Raw genomic sequence first — 19,850 nt, 5'->3', positions numbered from 1 at the left:
AGAGATCAAGATCATCCTGGCCAACATGGTGAAACCCAGTCTCTAATGAAAAATATAAAAATTAGCTGGGCGTGGCACTGCACGCCTGTAGTTCCAGCTACTCAGGAAGCTAAGGCAGGAGAATTGCTTGAACCCAGGAGGCGGAGGTTACAATGAGCTGGGATCGTGCCACTGCACTCCAGCCTGGCAACAGAGCAATACTCCGTCTAAAAAAAAAAAAAAAAAAAAAAATGCTGTATGCCTGCTAAGCAATCTGGACCTGGACCTTAACTTGTAAGCAGTGGGTGAATCCATGAACTACACAGTACTAAGTAGGGGAAGAGATGAGATCAGATTCACTTTTTAATCACTGTGCAACCCATGGGAAGATTGAACTAGAGGGAGGCAAAGGTAGGCACAAGACTACTTGTAACCATCCAAGTGAGAGATAATAAGGCAATAAAAAGTAGGAATGAATCCAAAAAGGAAACCTAAAGACACTTAGAAGATGGAAAAGGCAGGATGTGATGAAAGGCAAATTTGAGGACTGGATGTAGTTAGGGTCTGAGGGAACAGTCATAGATGTAATTTAGGTTCTATGTTCCATGATTTCATGGATGGGTGATGCCACTAGTCAAAAAACTAAGATTAAAGGAAGAATAGGTTTCAGGGAAAATACTGAGTTCACTTCTGGAATGTTGAGTTTTAGGTGCCTATGGGATAACATTATAGAGGTATATAGTAGGTGCTTGTAAAGTCTGACATTTTAGAATTCCAGAAAGGGGTCTGGGCTGGAACTGCTGGATTAGAAATTTTCAATGAGAAGCATGCTACCATGCCCTAAAGTATATGAGATGCTTTCATATACTATGTGATCCATCAGAACATAGCTCAAGAGTTATTTCCATGGTTAAGCCTTCCTTGCCTCTACCCGTGGACAATGTAACTGATACCTGCTCTGTGCCCATGTGCTTCACTCCACCATTTAATCACACTGGGTTATAATCTATGATATGCAGATTGTGGGCTTTCAAAGTAGGACTCTGTCTTATTATCTTTGTTTCCCAGAATCTAACATTGTATGTGCTGTGAAAAGAAAATGCCCAATGCATTACACTCAACTGAATTGAACCTTAATAGCGGACAGACTTGTTAGATTGAATGGCAGGCTAAAATATAGAGAGCTAAAACTCTGATTACCTTAACACTTGAACTAGGAGTCTCTAAGGGTGAGCCCTGCACCGGGTGCAATGGAACTGCTGTTTGGAATGAACTCTGTCCTGCAAAAAGAAGCCCACGTTGAGCCAAAGAAGAAAGGGTTAAGTTAGTGCGATTGCAAGCAGAATAAATGTGCCCACTTTTCCCCTCAAATCCCTCAAATTCATTAAGGCTAATTTCTGTATCTGTCTGGGGCTAAATTTTATGAGCTTTGCCATTTCCGCTTTTGGGCAAAGCATACATCTGACCTTCCAGTAAGGGAAGAAGATCCACCACAGCTTGACCAAGAATTAAGGTCTTTTCTTCTTTCTGTTTCTTTTCCTTTGGTAAAACTTCAGTCACAGTTACTAGAAAAATCAAAACAAAGAAAATTAGACATTTAAAATTCATCCATCCAATAACCAGGGTGCAACAAACAAAGCACTGTCAAAAATATATAAGTTTAAAAAAATAAACTTGAAAGTAGAGAAGGCGCCAACATCAGTGACTCTTGGTGGAAAACACTGGACCACTTCAGTAACTTTTGAACTTTTTGCCTGCAAGCTATAATAGAAATGAGTTTTAGATTATAATCACGTACATGCATGTGTATAAAAGGAACTGATACATATGATTATATAACAAAGCTTCATATACTATTAATCTTTACCAGGTCAAAATCCTTAGGCATTTTCTATTCTATTTCATATAGAAGAAATTACTGGTCATAATGCCCATCAATTGATTTTAGGAATGACTAAAAAAGTCACAATCTGAAGTTTAAAAAACACTGCTCTATCTTGGATTTATCCCTTGAACTTGGGTCAAAAAAAAGAAAAGAAAAAAGAAAAACACTGCTCTGGATCTCCCCATATTGCCTCCCATAAGGCTTAACAGATTTTGGAGTAATCCTGTAGCATGCAGAGTATGTACAATGTTTTTCACTACAGCATTACTCTGTATGCTTAACATTTACTATAAAAATTTCAGTACACAAAGCAGAATAGTACAACAACTATCCATATAACCATAATCTAAATTTAACAATTTTTTTCCTTCATCATATGTAGCTTTGTTTGCTCAAATACCTTATCATATTTGCTTTGCTTGCTGAAGTACTTTTAAAATAAATTACAGACATCATGATATTTTACTCCTAAATACCAAAGTTTATAAATCCCCAATAAGACATTTTCCTAGAAAACCATAGTTTCCACATCTAGCAAGTGTGTGATAATAGCATTAAATAATTCCTTAATTCATCTAGTGTCCATTTTATACTTAACATTTCCAAGTTATCCCCAAAATTATTTTATAGCTGGTCTGTTCAAACCAGAATCTACTCAAAGACCACATGTTGCATTTGGTTGTCATGTTTCTTTTCATTTATAACAGTCCCCCCTTTACACATACATTTTCTCTCAAATATTTCTCTCTTTTGTTGAAGACAACAGGCTAATAGTTACATAGAATGTCACATCTTCTAGATTTATCTCATTTTATTCCTCATAGTATTTAATTTGTTTCTCAATTCCTGTGTTTCCTACTTTCATTCAGCTTTAGCGTTTTCAGCACAGATAACAGAGTTTGATAACACATTTACCTGTGTGGTATGTTATCAACCTCTGTGATCTTTATAATCTGACAGATGAAAATAGCATCTAAGCATAAGTTTATTTTTTGTATTAGAGTCAGGTTGAAATTTTTTCCATATATTTAAGGACCAGTTATAGTTCCTTTTCCATGAAATTTTCATATTCCTTTCATATATTTTGTATACTTTTCCATTAGATTCTTCCTCTTATTAATATGTAAGAGCTCTTTAAAGGTAAATTTGCCTTCTGTAGAGAAATTAATGGCAAACTGTATTCCAGTTTGTGGCTTATCTTATGGTTGCTTATGTAAAATATATATATTTTCCTTCTGTGGTTTCTACAGTTGTGAAATACTTCTAAAGGCTTCATCACTCTGATTATTTTAATTCCAGGATTTCTTATGGTACTCACATGGTTTAATTTTTTACACATATTTTATCCAGCTGGTATTTATTTTGGTGTTTATTTTTTGAGACCAGGTCTCATTCTGTCACTTGGGCTGGAATGCAGTGGTGCAATCTCAGCTCACTGCAACCCCTGCCTCAAGGGCTCAAGTGATCCTCTCACCTCAGCCTCTGGAGTAGCTAGGGCTACAAGGGCTCACTACTGCACACAGCTATTCTGTATTTTTTTGTAGAGACAGTTTTGCCATATTGCCCAGGCTGTTCTTGAATTTCTGGGCTAAAGTGATCTGCCTGCCTCAGCTTCCCAAAGTGCTGGGATTATAGGCATGAGCCACCATGCCCAACTTTGATGTAATTTTAAGACTGGTTACATTTTTTTTCCCAGATAGCTACCGAAGTGTCCCCAAATACATTTGGTTACATAATCCATGTTCCTCCTTACCCCCATTGATTTGACATGTCATCTTAACCATATGCTAACTTACTAGAAGTACTGATGACTATATCTGGACCTTCTAGTCTGTTTCAATGATCTGTATGTCTACGCATGTCCCAGTACTACACTGTTTTACTATGGTTTCATGTTTTTCTATCATGTAGGACTAATAATCCTTCTTTTCAGAATCTCCTGATTATTTTTACTTAAAAAACTATTTTCTATAGAAATTCGATAATGTTTTTTAAATGTTGGCTGATTTACAGAGATCACATTAAATTTATAAATAAACTTAGGAAAAATTACATCTTTATAATATTGAGCATTCCTGTCTAAGAACATGGCATATCTTTCTATTGTTCAACCTTCATGTCCCTCAGTGGCATTTTCTTTACCATTTGTTTGAATCAGGGGCCAAATAAGGCCACACATTATAATTAGTTGATATCTCTTAAGTCTCTTTTATTCTATAGGTTCCACTTCCATCTCTTCAAATTTTTCCTGTCTTTCTTTTTCTTTCTTTTTTTTTTTTTTTTTTTGAGACAGAGTCTCACTCTGTTGCCCAGGCTGGAGTGTAGTGGCATGATCTCGGCTCACTGAGACCTCCACCTCCCTGATTCAAGCAATTCCCCTGCCTCAGGCTCCTGAGTAGCTCGGATTATAGGTGCACACCACCACACCTAGCTAATTTTTATATTTTTAGTAGAAATGGGGTTTCACCATGTTGGTCAGGCTGGTCTTGAACTCCTGACCTCAGGTGATCCACCTGCCTCAGCCTCCCAAAGTGCTGGGATTACAAGTGTGAGCCCCTGCGCCCGGCTGGTTTGTGTTTTTTAAAGAACTGATCCTTTTAGTTGTCAAGTTTATGTGCATAGGGTTGTTCATATTGCCTTATTACCCATTTAATGTCTACAGGGTTCAAGTTGTTATTCCATTTTACTCCTAATATTGGTAACTTCTTTTCTTTTTCGCCTTTTTTTTGGTTAGTCTTTCTGGAAGTTTGCAAATTTCATTGATGTTTTCAAATAATCAGCTATTTGTTTCATCTACCTTTTTCAATTGTTTTTCTGTTTTACATTTCATTGATTTCTGTTTTTGTCTTTATTTTCTTGCTTTTTCTTGCTTTGGGTTTCTTTCGCTCTTTTTTTTCTAGATTCTTGAAATGGGCACTTGATTGGAGGCTTTTTCTTTTCCTAATGTATTCAGTTAGTGCTATAAGTTTTCTCGGCACTGCTTTAACCATGTCCAACAGGACTTGATATGTCATATTTTCATTTCAATTCAATTTATTGTATTTTTTATTTCCCTTGAGACTTCCTCTTTGACTCATGGATTATTTAGAAGTGTGCCTTTTAGTTTCTTTTGTTGTTGTTTAGAGACAGGGTCTTTCTCTGTCACCCAGGCTGGCATTCGGTAGGATGGGACCATAGCTCATTGCTGCCTCAAAGTGCGCACTTAATCTGAGATTATTTTTTTATTTCCCTTGAGACTTCCTTTTTGACCCATGAATTATTTTCAAGTGTGTCTTTTAGTTACCAAGTATTTGGAGAATTTCCTACTATCTTATTGACTTCTACTTAGATACTACTACTGTCAGAGAACACATTCTATATTATTTAAATTCATTTAAACTTGTTGAGGTTTAGCTTATGGCCCAGGATGTGATTTTGATATAAAAATATTATTATTCTACTATTGTTGCATGTTCTATAAATATTGATTAGATTATGTTGGTTAATGTCATCACTGAGGTTTTTTTCTATCCTTGCCGATTTTGTCTTCAGTTATTACATAAATTGTTGAGAAAGGGTGTTTAAGTCTCCAACTATAATTGTAGATTTATCTATTTCATTGATCTATTTTTCTGTCAGTTGCATCAGGTTTTGCTTCACATTGTGCAGCTGTTTGGTGCATACCCACTTAGAAGTACAATATCTTCTTTGTGGATTGACCCTTTTATCATTATATAATAAACTTGTCTGTGTCTGATTATTTTCTTTGCTGTGAAATATACTTTGACACTCATATAGTTACTTTTGATTTCCTTTACTAATAAACGTAAATACTGACTTACGTATTTACTTTTAACCTGAATATATGGTTATATTTTGAGTTTATTGTAGACGGCAAGTTTTTAAATCCACTCTCTCTCTTAGTTGGTGGGTTTTGTTTTGTTTTGAGGTGGGGGCTCACTCTGTCACCCAGGCTGGAGTGCAGTGGCACAATTTAATGGTATATTTAATTATTAATATAGCAGGACTTAAGTTTGCTGGGGTTCTTTTGTTTCTGTATTTGTGCTGTTTTTCATTTCTCTGCTTTTTCCTGCCTTCCTGTGCATTACTTGAATATTTTTTAGAACTGTATTTTATCTCTAATATTTTTGACTGTATCTCTGTACAGAATTTGTAGTTGTTGCTCTAGGTATTACATATGTACATTACTAAAGTCTACTGTTCTCACCATTTCACCAGTTTGACTGATGTATAGATACCTTACTTCCCTTTATGTCCCTTTATCCTCCCAGTATAACTGCCTTAAGTATTTTCTCTATGTACATTTAGAATCACATCACACAGTCATGTTTTGTTCCAACTGTCAAACACAATTTGGAAAACCCAAGAAGGAAAGCTTACTTTATTTATCCAAATTTTTCCTTACCATGCTTTCTTCTTTTCTGCTGTTCCAAGGTTATCACTTCCTTTCTGTTTAGGGAACTTCCTTCAACTATCCTCTTTGGGTAGGTCTGTTGGTGACAAATTCTCTGTTTTCTTTCACCTTAGGATGTGTTGACTACCCTTTTGTATATGAAGGATATTTTCTCTGGGTATAGAATTCTGGGTTGACGGTTCTTTCTTTTTTTTTTTTTTTTTATTTGAGATGGAGTCTCACTCTGTCACCCAGGCTGGAGTGTAGTAGTGCAATCTTGGCTCACTGCAACCTCCGCCTCCTGAGTTCTCCCGCCTCTGCCTCCCAAGTAGCTGGGACTACAGGCGTGTGCCACCATACCCAGCTAATTTTTTGTATTTTTAGTAGAGATGGGGTTTCACCATGTTAGGCAGGATGGTCTAAATCTCCTGACCTCGTGTTCTGCCCGCCTTGGCCTCCCAAAGTGCTGGGATTACAGGCATGAGCCACTGCACCTGGATGACAGTTCTTTTATCACTGAAAATATTGTGCCACTTCTTTCTGACTTTCATGGTTTCTAATGAGAATCTGATGTTATTCTGTTTTCCCATGGCTACTTTCAAGTTTTCTGTGCCATTCGTTTTCATGAGTTTAATTGTGTTTCTTAGTGCAGATTTCTTTGGGTTTATCCTCCTGTTGGAGGTTTGCTCAGCTTCTTTAATCTGTAGGCTTATGTTTCTTGCCGAATTTGGGAAGTTTTAATACATTACTTATTTGAATACTTTTTCAGACCCATCCTCTTTCTCCTTTCCTTCTAAGACTCCGATGTTATTCTGTTATAGTCCCACAGGTCTCTAAAGTTCTTTTCATTTTTTTTTTTTTAGTCTATTTCTTCTCTATTGTTAAGACTGGGTAATTTCTACCTTCCTGTCTTCCAGTTCACTGATTCTTTCTACTCTATTCTCCATTATGCTGTTATGCCCATTTACTGAGCTTTTTCTATCAGTTATTGTATTTTTCAGTTCTAAACTTTCTATTTGGTTCTTCTTTGTATTTTCTATTTATTTCCTGAGACTTTGTTTCTTTGCTGAATCTATTTTCTCCTTTGTTTCCAGCATGTTTATAATTGCTCATTTAAACATTTTTATCATGGCTTCTTTAAAATCATTGTCTCACCAGGCACAGTGGCTCACGCCTGTCATCCCAGCACTTTGGAAGACCAAGGTAGGTGGATCATGAGGTCAGGAGATAGAGACCATCCTGACCAATATGGTGAAACCCTGTTTCAACTAAAACTACAAAAATTAGCTGGGTGTGGCAGTGCATGCCTATAATCCCAGCTACTCAGAAGGCTGAGGCAAGACAATTGCTTGAACCTGGGAGTCGGAGGTTGCAGTGAGCTGAGATTGCACTGCTGCTATACTCCAGCCTGGCAAAAAAAAAAAAATCTGTCTCAAAAAAAAAAAAAAAAAAAAAAAAAAACATTGTCTCATAATTCTAACATATCTGCCACCTTGGTAGTGAGTGATTATGTTTTAATTTATTATTATTATTATTATTATTATTATTATTACTCTGAAGACAGGGTCTTGCTCTGTCACCCAGGCTGGAGTGCAGTGGCACGATCTCAGTTCACTGCAACCTCCATATCCTGGGCTCAAGCAATTCTTGTGCCTGAGCTTCCTGAGTAGATGAGATTACAGGTATGCACCACCACACTCAGCTAGTTTTTGTATTTTTAGTAGAGATGAGGTTTCATCATGTTGCCCAGGTTGGTCTTAAACTCCTTGGGCTCAAAGCGATCTGCCCACCTTGGCCTCCCAATGTGTTGGGATTACAGGCATGAGCCACTGCACCTAGACATTATGTTTTTTAATTCAATTTGAGATCTTCCAGTTCTTGGAATGACTTATAGTTTTCAGTTGAAACCTGGACTTTTTCTATTATTATGAATCTCTGGCTCTTACTTACACCTTCTGCTTTAGCTGGCTTTTTCCAACACCACCCCAACAGTAGAAAGAAGGAAATGCTGCCTCATTACTGCCAAGCTGGGGTGGAAGTCTAGGTTCCCTACTCAGCCTCTGCTGATGCCTGATGGGGGCAGCTCCTCATGACTGCTGAGTAGGGGATCTGGAGTCCTGAGTTTTTACTTGGTTTCCACTGATACCACAGTGGGTGTGGACTCATTATCCCTGGATGATGGTCAAAGTCCTGACTCTAAACTAGGCCTCCTCTGACACCACTCCAGTGGGAAGTGAAGGGGCACCTTGTTGCTGACAGTTTGGGATAGATGTCCAAGATCCATATGGTCTCCACTAACATTATGGGGTATAGAAGGGGACTTATTACTAGAGGGGATAAAAATCCTGGCTCCCTACTTGGTCTTCTCTGATATCACCAGAGTAATGGAGAACCTCATTTTTGAGCTTTATGAGAGTGGAAGTCTAGGCTGTCCACTCAGCTTGATTGAGGGTGGGGGCTACCATTTTTTCATGTGGTGTTTGCTAGAGTACAGCAGTTACTGTAAAAAACTTTTCTGTCTTATTAGGCTGCCCCTTTCATAGTCTTTTGGCTACACAGAGCAGACTTTTATCAGTCTTTCTTTCTTTCTTTCTTTTTTGTTTTTGGTCTGTGTCCATTCGTGTCTCCAGGTTGCCACCTTTTTCAGCAAGAAGTCTGGGATATATAAGGCAAAAAGAAAACCCAAGGAGCTCACCACTCTCATTCCCCAGGTCCCAAGTTTCTTTCTCTCTACCTTGCAGAGTCTCTTATGTTTGTTTTATATATAATGTCCAGGGTTTGTAGCTGTACTCAGTGGGAGGAACAGAGAAAAGTAAATCTATTCCAATTTCTCAAAAGTTCTGTTTTTAATCCTTTTAATTTCTAATTAACATGCTTAAGATTATAAATGTACCTCTAAGTACAACTTGAACTATATCCCACAAATTTTTATATTTGGTATTTTACTGTTGATCTTTTCCAAATGCTTTGCAATTTTATTACAACTTTTTAAATTGTCCCATGAATTATTCATAAGTATGTTTTAAATTTCCAAATGGTTTTTGGCTATCTTTTTGTTGTTGGCTATCTAATTTTGTTGATTGTTGCATTTTGGCAGAAAAGGTGGTCTGTATGCTATTGATCCTTTGATACATGGTAGGATTTGCTTTACAGCTTAGAATGTAGCCAATCGCTATTATATAAATGTTCCTCCTGTGTTTTAAAAATATATAATTCTTTAATGGTTAGTACAAGCCTATGATTATTCCAAGTGAAGACTCTTTTCTTTACCCAGGATCTAGACACGAGATGCTGATAGATTTTTTTTTTCCTGGTCCATTCCTTTTGAGAGTCTTAACTTGTGATGGGGAGGTAGTCCTAGTCTCTATTCCCCCATCAACAGCAGTCAAAGCTTTTCTGTCCTTGTGAGAGCATTAAAATCCAAGCTCCTAGGTTCAGGAGTACTGCCTTCTCCCTGCACACCTCCACTAACATATACATACCAATGGCAGCTGTTCAAGATTTCCAGTTTTCAGTTCCTGCACTGCTTCTGGGAACAAAAGAACTACCCTGTCTTTATTGTGATTTTAGTTATGTGTTTAAAAGAATGTTTTGGTTCTGCTTTTCCCATCCAACATGATAAGGAAGAAGGCAATCAAGACACTGATTTTTAGAACCACAAGGACTTACAGAACACAGGTTTGTGAGCGAGGTCATCTAAAGTGATTCCTCCTTCAAGATTAAACTCAAAACTGCTAGTGAAGTTGTATTTTGCAGTTCCTTCTGGAGAAACAGTAATTTTTGCAGAGTCTCCCAGAACCACTTGATTGAATTCTGCACGAATAAAGGTAACTGGAGTATCTCCTTTAAAACCTTTCTGTTGGCAGAAACACACCACTTTACAATTATATTCAAATAGAGAACTTTCCTACACATTTGGCAACCCATTTTGATTTGGGCTAAACAGCATTTTTCATTTTTTCCTAACAAGCCACATCACAAATACAAAATAAATAGATAGAAATATCATTAAACAAATCTAGTTTTTTTTGTGGGTTTTTTTTGAGACAGAGTTTCGCTCTCGTTACCCAGGCTGGAGTGCAATGGCTCAATCTCAGCGCACCGCAACCTCCGCTCCTGGGTTCAGGCAATTCTCCTGCCTCAGCCTCCTGAGTAGCTGGGATTACAGGCATGCGCCACCATGCCCAGCTAATTTTTTGTATTTTTAGTAGAGACGGGTTTCACCATGTTGACCAGGATGGTCTCGATCTCTTGACCTCGTGATCCACCTGCCTCAACCTCCCAAAGTGCTGGGATTACAGGCGTGAGCCACTGCACCCAGCTAACAAATCTAGTTTTACTTAAATGCAACATTCCATTTAAGTGCTGTTGTTAGGATATTAAAAATAATATTTATTGTTTCACCTGATAATAAAAGTATGCTGAGGAACATTTTAAAAGTAAGAAAATTACCTGCAATCTTACTTTAACATGTAAGCACTATTAACATTTTAGAATATATTTTCTAGTGTTTTGTTGTGAATATATGGATGTACATGTGTGTACCCATACATGCACATATATATTCTTTTTTTTTTTTTTGAGATGGAGTTTCACTCTTGTTACCCAGGCTGGAGTGCAATGGTGCGATCTCGGCTCACCGCAACCTCCGCCTCCTGGGTTCAGGCAATTCTCCTGCCTCAGCCTCCTGAGTAGCTGGGATTACAGGCACGCGCCACCATGCCGAGCTAATTTTTTGTATTTTTAGTAGAGACGGGGTTTCACCATGTTGACCAGGATGGTCTCGATCTCTTGACCTCGTGATCCACCCGTCTCGGCCTCCCAAAGTGCTGGGATTACAGGCGTGAGCCACCACACCCGGACTATATTCATTTTTATACATACATTTTAAAACAAAGTGGAGCTCATTAATTATATCCTCTTTTGGAATGATCTTTTTAAACTTAATATACTGAATATTTTCCCATTTTATTATACTCCTAATTTTTTTTTTTACTCCTAATTTTTAGTATATCACACTGTTGTTCTCTTTTTTTTTTTTTTTTTTTTTTGAGACGGAGTCTCACACTGTCTCCCAGGCTGGAGTGCAGTGGTGCGATCTCAGCTCACTGCAACCTCTGCCTCCCAGGTTCAAGTGATTCTCCTGCCTCAGTCTCCCAAGTAGCTGGGATTACAGGTACCTGCCACCACACTTGGCTAATTTTTTGCATTTTTTTTTTTTTTTTAGTAGAGATAGGGTTTCACTATGTTGGCAAGGGTGGTCTCAAACCCCTGACCTCATGATCTGCCTCGACCTCCCAAAATGCTGGGATTATAGGCGTAATCAAATGGAACTAATCACAAGGGAAACTCTGGAAGAATTCAGATCCTTCTCAGGAGAAAGGGGAAAAAAAATTACATGTGAACTGCTGTCTACAGAAACTAAAACCGCTGCTTCTTTCACCCTGTTAATATTCAGATTGCCAGGTACTTGAGACACACAGTAATGTGACTTGGAGACTAACAATAAGGAACACTGAGGTGAAAGGCCGCTGCTATGTAAAGCCAGAAGGTTTGGAGGTAGAGGAGAATGAAGCAAAATTTCATTCCTTCTGCGGGTACTCCCAAAACTAAGGATTTTATAAATTTCCAAAAGTAACTTTACCAAATCATATCCCTCTGTCACAGTGATCTGCACGAGTCTGCCTGTTGATGGCACTTGCTCCATATCACCAACTGGGTAAAGTTCCTCCGGTTTTCTTTGGTCTCTGTAAACAGAATGAATGAACTTGTCCTCTCATGTACAACAGCTGCACAAGTGCCCATATTCCATCATAACCAATATCAGGGAAAACCTAAGGAAATGCCATAGTCCAGCGCTGTTTTATTCCCCACATCCGACCTTTGCTGCTGGATAGGCAGTGCTTTAGGGAGCTGGTCACAAGGATGATTTCACTGGTTAGTGCTAAAAAGATGTTTATACAGGTAACTAACCCATTAAGCACAAAGTATCACAAGACAAAGTAGTAACACCTCGACCTCCCATCCCCTACATCAGGGGTCGCCAGCCCCCGAGCCATGAACCAGTACCAGCCATGGCCTGTTAAGAACTGGGCCGAACAGCAGGAGGTGAGCAGCAGGTGAACAAGCAAAGCTTCATCTGTATTTACAACCACTCCCCATCACCTGCATTACCACCTGGGCTCTGCCTCCCATCAGATCAGCAGCAACATTAGATTCTTACAGGAGTGTGAACCCTATTGTAACATTTTGCATGCAAAGGATCTAGGTTGTATGCCCCTTATGAGAATCTAATGCCTGATTTGGCACTGTCTCCCATCACCCCCAGACAGGACTGTCTAGTAGCAGGAAATATTATGGTGAGTTGTATAATATTTCATTATATATTACCATGTAATAATAATAGAAATAAAGTGCACAATAAATATAATGTGCTGAATCATCCCAAAACCAACCTCCCTGCCCCCAGTCTGTAGAAAAATTGTCTTCCACAAAAACTGGTTCCTGGTTCCAAAAAGTTTGGGGACTGCTGCCCTACATCCTTCACAGTGTTCTCTGGTAACCCTTTTTTTTTTTTTAAATCTGCAAAGCGTCCTTCTAAGATTATTTAACTTCTCAGTTTTACAAAAACATATTTTGAGAGCAGGACAGAAGCAGCCATGTAAAATGGTAGTCCATTGGAAAAGGTCTTGACATATTTCTTATTTAGTCAGATATACTGCCAATTTTACAATACTAAGGATACAAACAAATTCAAAAATAAATTGGATATTTGTTTCTTTAGAAAACGTCTTTTATTTTTTTTTGAGGGTCTCACTCTGTCACCCAGGCTGGATGGTGTGCAGTGGTGCCATCATGGCTCACTGCAGCTTCAACATCCCAGCCTCCTGAGTAGCTGGGACTATAGGCATGTGCCACCATGCCCAGCTAATTTTTGTATTTTCCATAGATACGGGGTTTCGCCATGCTGCTCAGGCTGGTCTTGACACCTAGGCTCAAGCATTCTGCCCGCCTCAGCCTCCCAAAGTGATGGAATTAAAAGGCATGAGCCACTGTGCCTGCAAAAAATTAGGTCTTCTTTTCTAATTCAATTCAAACATTTACGGAGGACATACTATGTTAAGTGTATCTGGTGATACAAAAAAGAAAACAACATCTTACAGCCTTCAGGTTTTATAATCATTCTGCCTCTTCTCAGCTACTCCAGCATTTTTCCAGTCACCTAAAAGTCTCAGATCACTTGTTCAAAAACATGTTTCTGGGCTCTTTCAGGGTTTTCATGGTACCGACAACTTCTTTGTCAAATGTACATTTGAAATGTCCTTTTGTATCAGTCTTCTCTCCTTTTCAATAATACGGCATTAGGCCTTCATTACCCTTCTGCTAGACCGTTAACAAAAGCCTCCTAACTGGTATCTCTGGTTCCAGCTTCTCACTCTAATTCATCCTGCTTCTGTCAGAATTGCTCACTGAAAAAACATTAAGCTTGGCACTGTGGTGGGTGCTGAGGATACAAGAGATAAGATGTGAACCCTCTAACCTCAGAAATTTAAAATCTAGTGAGGACAAAAGACATGTAACTAGACCAGGAGTCATAATCTGTGTGATAGGTACTCTGACAGAGGAAAGATGGAGAAGTGAAACACACAGCAGGGAAGAGGGGGTGAAAATTAACTTTTTTTCTCTTACAAATATAAAGAATGAGTGAAGCAAAGAAATTAACTGATTAGGGCCAGTGTACCAAGTGTGCTTCACATTTATTATCTTACATGTAGCCTCCCTTCTAGGTGATTCTTAAATCTATTTGAGTGAAAAAAACTGAGTTTCAGAGAAGTTTGTTATCTTACCATCAGTCATACAGCAAGGAAGTGCTGAATGAAGCTGGGACCTGGCTTGATTTGAGAATACATGTGCATGCCAGGAAAATCTTGGAGGAAGTACCCTGGAACTATGCTAAAATGAAGGATAGTCCAAGAAAGGGAACAGATTTTAAAAGGTTCAGACGCGGGGCAGGCACGGTGGCTTATGCCTGTAATCCCTTTGGGAGGCCCAGGTGGCCCGATCATGAGGTCAGGAGTTTGAGACCAGGAGTTAGAGACCAGTCTGGCCTACATGGTGAAACCGCGTCTCTATTAACCAAAAAAAAAAAAAAAAAAGAAAAAAATTAGCCGAGGGTGGTGGGCTGCACTTGTAATCCCAGTTACTCAAGAGGCTGAAGCAGGGAAACTGCTTGAACCTGGGACGTGGAGGTTGCAGTGAGCGGAGATCGCGCCACTGCACCCCAGCCTGGGCAACAGGGCAAGACTCCGTCTCAAAAAAAAAAAAAAAAAAAAGGTTCAGAAGCAAAACGACACACACACGGCGGGGGAGGGGGGAGAGAGAGCGAGCGAGCAAGTAGCGTAGTAGGCTTGGAGTGTGCTGTAAGAAGAAATTAGGAGAAAATGAGGAGACAAGCAGTTAAATACCTTATTAAAGTACAGATCTGAATATCACTGTCTTGTTGCCTCTCACCTACCAAATAAACTGTTAACACTACAGTTTAACTGCAGTTAAACGTAGTACTACATTCAGGGCTTTCTAGGATCTTGCAGTGACAGTCAACTTCTCCCCTCTTCTAGCTTATGCTCTTGCTTAGTATTTTTCAAAGCTTACCTGCATTTAGTCACTTTTGAACCTCTGTATTTTTCCTTCCTCCTGGAATTCTCTCTCCCTTTCTCCTCACTCGGTCTCTACAGCAAATCCTACTCATTAAGATCCAGCTCAGATGCTTCCTAGTCTATGAAGCTTCTCAGCTGGAAAAGCTTGCCTCTCCTCTGAATTCAGTTAGCACTTTACATTTCTCTTGGTATTACCACAAGCTGTCCTGTTTATGAAGATTGGGGATTCAAAAGACATTTCCTACTTAATAAATATGTGTCCCTGGGCAAATGCCTAACTTCTCTAGGACTCAGTTTCACCTTGTGTAAAATGGATAATATAACTTTCAACCTGTTTCACATTTGTTGTGAATATCCCCTAAGATATTAAAGCTGTTTAAGCTATGAAGCATTGCACAAGTGGTATTAATAATATGCAGCGTTAAAAAAAAAGAAAGAAAAAAAATAATATGCAGCGTTTTTCCTGAGAGCTCAATTACATCCTTGAAGACATGTAACCTATCTCATGCATATTTACGGACCCCGAGTTCCTGGGACTATGTCTACACAAGAGTCGTTCGGGTAGTGTTTAAACTATGAATGCAAAAAATAGGACTAAAGTTATGGTCAGGGAAGCTAGGGTGGGGGACTCCTTTTGCCCCCAGCAAGGAATGCGTTTCTTGTCATCTGTTTGGAAAAAGCTGCAAGAGGAGAGTCCAGTGAGAAAAACGTCAGACAAAGGAGGCGATGTGACTGATCTGGTCTGGGGACAGGCACAGTCAGCGCGGACTGAGGGGGCCTATGATGAGAAGCGGAAAAGAAAGGTCTACGTCCGCGATCCTGCGGAGGTCGCGGGGCTGGGGCTGGGGCTAGCGCTGGCGGAAGAGTCGTCTGCACCTAACAGAGCCAGCAGCGGCTTTTCGGTCTAAATAACGGAGTTTTCAGCCTAGCTTTAGCTGAGAGAGGGGTGACCGGATGGTGTGGCCGCAGGGCCGGGGTGGGGAGGCGGGGAAGAGAGGGTTTCCTCAGGAGGGATCACTGTCTTACCTGCGGCAGCCGCCGTTAAGTTTTTGACAACTATAGCAACCAACTACCTCTCGCGAGAACTTACTTTTGGCAATCGGAGCAAGCTTATTCCAAGACTCGCGATAACTTTCTGGGGCCCGGAGCACGGTGCGTCACACTGAGCTTTTGCGCCTGCGCCGTGGCATAGGCTGCAGCCTCCTCACTTCGAGTCCCTGCTGTTTCAGCGTTTGCTTTAACTTGGCAAGTCTGGGTTAAGGGCAGAAGTTTCCACCTTTACATTTCGCTTTCTCGACTGTTTTATTTCAATATTTCTCCATAATAAGAGGGAAAACAACAAAAGGAAGCTTATTTAAAGAAAAAGGCCTTTGTTAAATGGATTTAAAAACATCATTTAAGTATTTCTCCATGAAATATGCAATAAGACAATATTTCTCAAATGAGCCTGTATGCACTGTTGATGAGAGTACAGAATGACCTTCCTTCCAGGTTCTCAATATTTGTACAATAAACAGACCTGAAGTTTATGATGTTAATGGAAATTTTAATGCATTCAAAATTTAACATTAAAGAGCTAGAATAGCAAAACACAGTAGCAATAACCTGGAAACAGCCCAAGTGCCCGTCGACGGAATAGTGGAAGAGTGGACCAACAAACTGTGGTATAGTCACAAAATGGCATATTACAAGCAGTCGAAGTTAATGAACTGCAGCCACACACACAACGTAGATGAATTTTGGCAATATATATATTTTAAAATGTTTCAGGGTTAAAAACCAACTTGAAGGGACTCTCATGGGCCAAATGAGGGACAAGTTGAGCATAAAAGTAAACGACGACAATAATGGATTACAATCCTTTGAATAAAATAGGGATATGCAAGTCCGTGTTGATACAGAGAAAAAGGAAAACTCTTTCTACAGCAGGATGCCAACCCAGAAGTGTAGAGAGAAGGATGGAAATACAGAACTACCATTTGACAACTACTGAGGAGGATGATTCAGGCAGGAGTCTTCAATGAACGATAAGGCTGGTGGGTAGATGTTCTATGAGGCATGGAATATTGGTGTGATTTTGGAATGCTTCTCCCAAGGAATACTACTCAATTACAGAGGAGAGAACAGTGGCAACCAACATGATCAGGTGATCATGGTTAATATCACCAGTGTTGGTAGGAGTCTACATTGTGAGTCTCCTGGTGAAACACACTAAAAAAAACAAAGCATCCTTTTTGGTTTTCCTACCATCAAAAGAACTCAGGTTGTGGACCATCCAAAGACAGGAAAGACTGGGAACTGTCTCTGACTGAGGCTATATGACAACTAAATGCAATATGTATCTCTGTATAGCATTTTGGACCAGAAAGGAAAACAACATTGTTAGGACAGTGGGTAAAATGTTAATTAGCTCTGTGAATCGCATACCACTCTGAATGTGCCTGATCTCATCTGAATTGGATGTTAGTGTTGTACCAATACTGATTTTCTGATGAGGAAGTTTGTTTTTAGGTAGGAAAGCGTCCCTGTTTAGGGGGAAATACACACTGGTGTGTTTAGGAGTGATGAGACACTATCTCTTCAATATGCTCTCTTGACTCTCAAAATGTCCAGAAAAAGACTAACAAGGGATACATACACATGTATACACACACATGCACAAATACACAGTGAGCAATGAAACAAGTGCAATAAAGTGTTAACTATTTGGGAGTCTGGGTGAAGGGGACATGGGACTTCCTTGCACTGTTTGGGCAACTTTTCTATACATTTGAGATAATTGCAAAACAAATTATTAAAATATATACACACACATAACCACTCTCCCTGGGAAGCTCTTTGCCTAGGATATGGAGTTACTAAATCAAATTTTAAAATAATTGTTATTTCTACTAATATTACAATTATATAAATTAAGAGAAATATTTTTTGAAAGTTGCAGTGTTATATGTAATAAAGATTCTCAAAATGAAACTACTATGGCACTACTAAGGCGTTTCTCTCTGGATTTCTTCTCAAGTGACTGTTGTGGATGAATTTGCACTGAGACAGCTAACCCACTTGCACATGACACACGTTTTCCACCTAATAGGTTGGGGTTAGGACCAAATCTTTAATAGGGAGCTGTTCTTCCAGAAATAACTCATGATCTTGGTCTACTTAGTACTTTGCTTCAAGGTCTTAGGCAAGCAAGGATAAATAACAGGTGTCACTTCCTTAAACATAATTATTCTCTATTCAACTGTAGGGTGCCTGAGGGCAAGGGCTGTTACAATTTTTTTTTAAGATGGAGTCTTGCTCTGTCACCCAAGCTGGAGTGCAGTGCTGCAATGTGGATTCACTGCAACCTCCACCTCCTGGGTTCAGGCGATTCTTGTGCTTCAGCTACGTAAGTAGCTGGGATTACATGCGCCCTTCACCACGCCTAGCTAATTTTTGTATTTTTAGTAGAGACAGGATTTCACCATGTTGGCCAGGCTGGTCTTGAATTTCTAACCTCAGGTGATCCACCTGCTTTGGCCTCCCAAAGTGTTGGGATTACAGGCGTGAGCTACCACGCCCAGCCTTTTTTTTTTTTTTTTTATGAGACAGTGTTGCTCTGGAGTGCAGTGGCATGATCTCGGCTCACTGCAACCTCTGCCTCCCAGGTTCAAGCGATCCTCCCACCTCAGCCTCCTGCGTGTGTGTGTGTTAGTTCTTTTATTCTCCTACAGTGGTTAGCAGTGGCCACTCTGAAAGGTATTTGATACTTTTTGGCTGATTTAAATCATCCACTTGTGTGTGGAAAAAGCCCTTTTTAGTGCAATGGAAAATATAATAGTACTGGAATCATAACAAAATCACCTACATATGCAGTACAATTTAAGGGGAAAAAATTATAAAAACCTCTAATTGGGCCAGGCGTGGTGGCTCACGCCTATAATCTTAGCACTTTGGGAGGCCGAGGTGGGTGGATCACCTGAGGTCAGGAGTTCAAGACCAGCCTGGCCATTATGGTGAAACCCCATCTTTTTAAAAAAGTAAATAAAATAAAAAAAAAATAAAAATCGCTAATAAAATTCAAATGCCTTAGTCTGAGTTTCAAAGGCCTCCCTCCACTAAATGATGCACTAGCTCAACAAATTCCTTTCTCATTACTCTAAAAGGCTTGTTTCTAATTAGCTAATTTGTTACTTCCAAAGTCAATGCATTTCTGATGCTCAATAATATAATCAAATAGTATTGCTCATCCTCAAACTGATCTACAGGTTGAAAGCAATCACTATTAAAATCCCAACTTTTTTTTTTTTTTTTACAAGCTGATCTTAAAATGCATATGGAAATGCAAGGGACTCAGAGTAGCGAAAACAATCTTGAAGTAGAAGAACAGTCAGAAAACTCACATTTCCAAATTTCAAAACTTTCTATAAAGCTGCAGTAATCAAGTAATCAAGACAATAATAAAAGCATAAAGATAGACATAAACAATCAATTGAATTGAGAGTTCAGAAACTCTTACATTTATGGTCAACTGATTTTTTTAACAAAAGTGCCAAGACAATCTAATGGGTGGGGAGGGCAATATAGTCTCTTAAACAAATGATACAAGGAAAAACAATGTCCACATGCAAATAATGAAGTTGGACCCTTACCTCACACCATACACAAAAAATAACTCAAAATGGACCAATGACTTAAAGAACTAAAACTACAAATATTAGGGTTTTCTATTTCTGTGAAGAATGTCATTGGCATATTGATAGAGATTGTGTTGAATCTGTAGATCACTTTGGGAAGTATGAACATTTTAACAATATTAATTATTCTAATCCATGAACATAGAATACTATTTGTCTTTTTCAATTTCTTTCATCAGTGTTTTGTAGTTTTCATTGTAGAGATCTTTTGCCTCCTTGCTTAAAACTTCCTAGGGTTTGTTTTTTTTTTTGTTTTTTTT

General features: G+C 39.1%; 1 protein-coding gene across 4 annotated transcripts in view; it reads right to left on the bottom strand.

Moving 5' to 3' along the window:
• Nucleotides 1-18,247, bottom strand: part of CFAP70 (cilia and flagella associated protein 70) — a 103,235-nt gene extending 84,988 nt beyond the window's left edge. For 3 of the 4 annotated variants that reach the window (XM_017519540.2, XM_017519542.2, XM_037735222.1), the window contains exons 1-5: nucleotides 15,941-16,015; nucleotides 11,902-12,004; nucleotides 9,927-10,113; nucleotides 1,446-1,544; nucleotides 1,180-1,259 (exon numbers count right to left, since the gene is read on the bottom strand). In XM_017519540.2, coding sequence (XP_017375029.1) covers nucleotides 1,180-1,259; nucleotides 1,446-1,544; nucleotides 9,927-10,113; nucleotides 11,902-11,964 — 429 coding nt within the window. In that variant the 5' untranslated portion in view covers nucleotides 11,965-12,004; nucleotides 15,941-16,015. Of the gene's footprint in view, nucleotides 1-1,179; nucleotides 1,260-1,445; nucleotides 1,545-9,926; nucleotides 10,114-11,901; nucleotides 12,005-15,940 lie in introns of all 4 variants that reach the window. The other variant, XM_017519539.2, reaches the window with a different exon arrangement.
• Between the last annotated feature and the right edge of the window lie 1,603 nt (nucleotides 18,248-19,850).

The sequence above is a fragment of the Cebus imitator genome, unplaced genomic scaffold (assembly GCF_001604975.1).
Source record: "Cebus imitator isolate Cc_AM_T3 unplaced genomic scaffold, Cebus_imitator-1.0 Scaffold755, whole genome shotgun sequence".
Taxonomy (NCBI): Eukaryota; Metazoa; Chordata; class Mammalia; order Primates; family Cebidae; genus Cebus; species Cebus imitator.
This window is presented reverse-complemented; position numbering and strand designations above follow the sequence as displayed.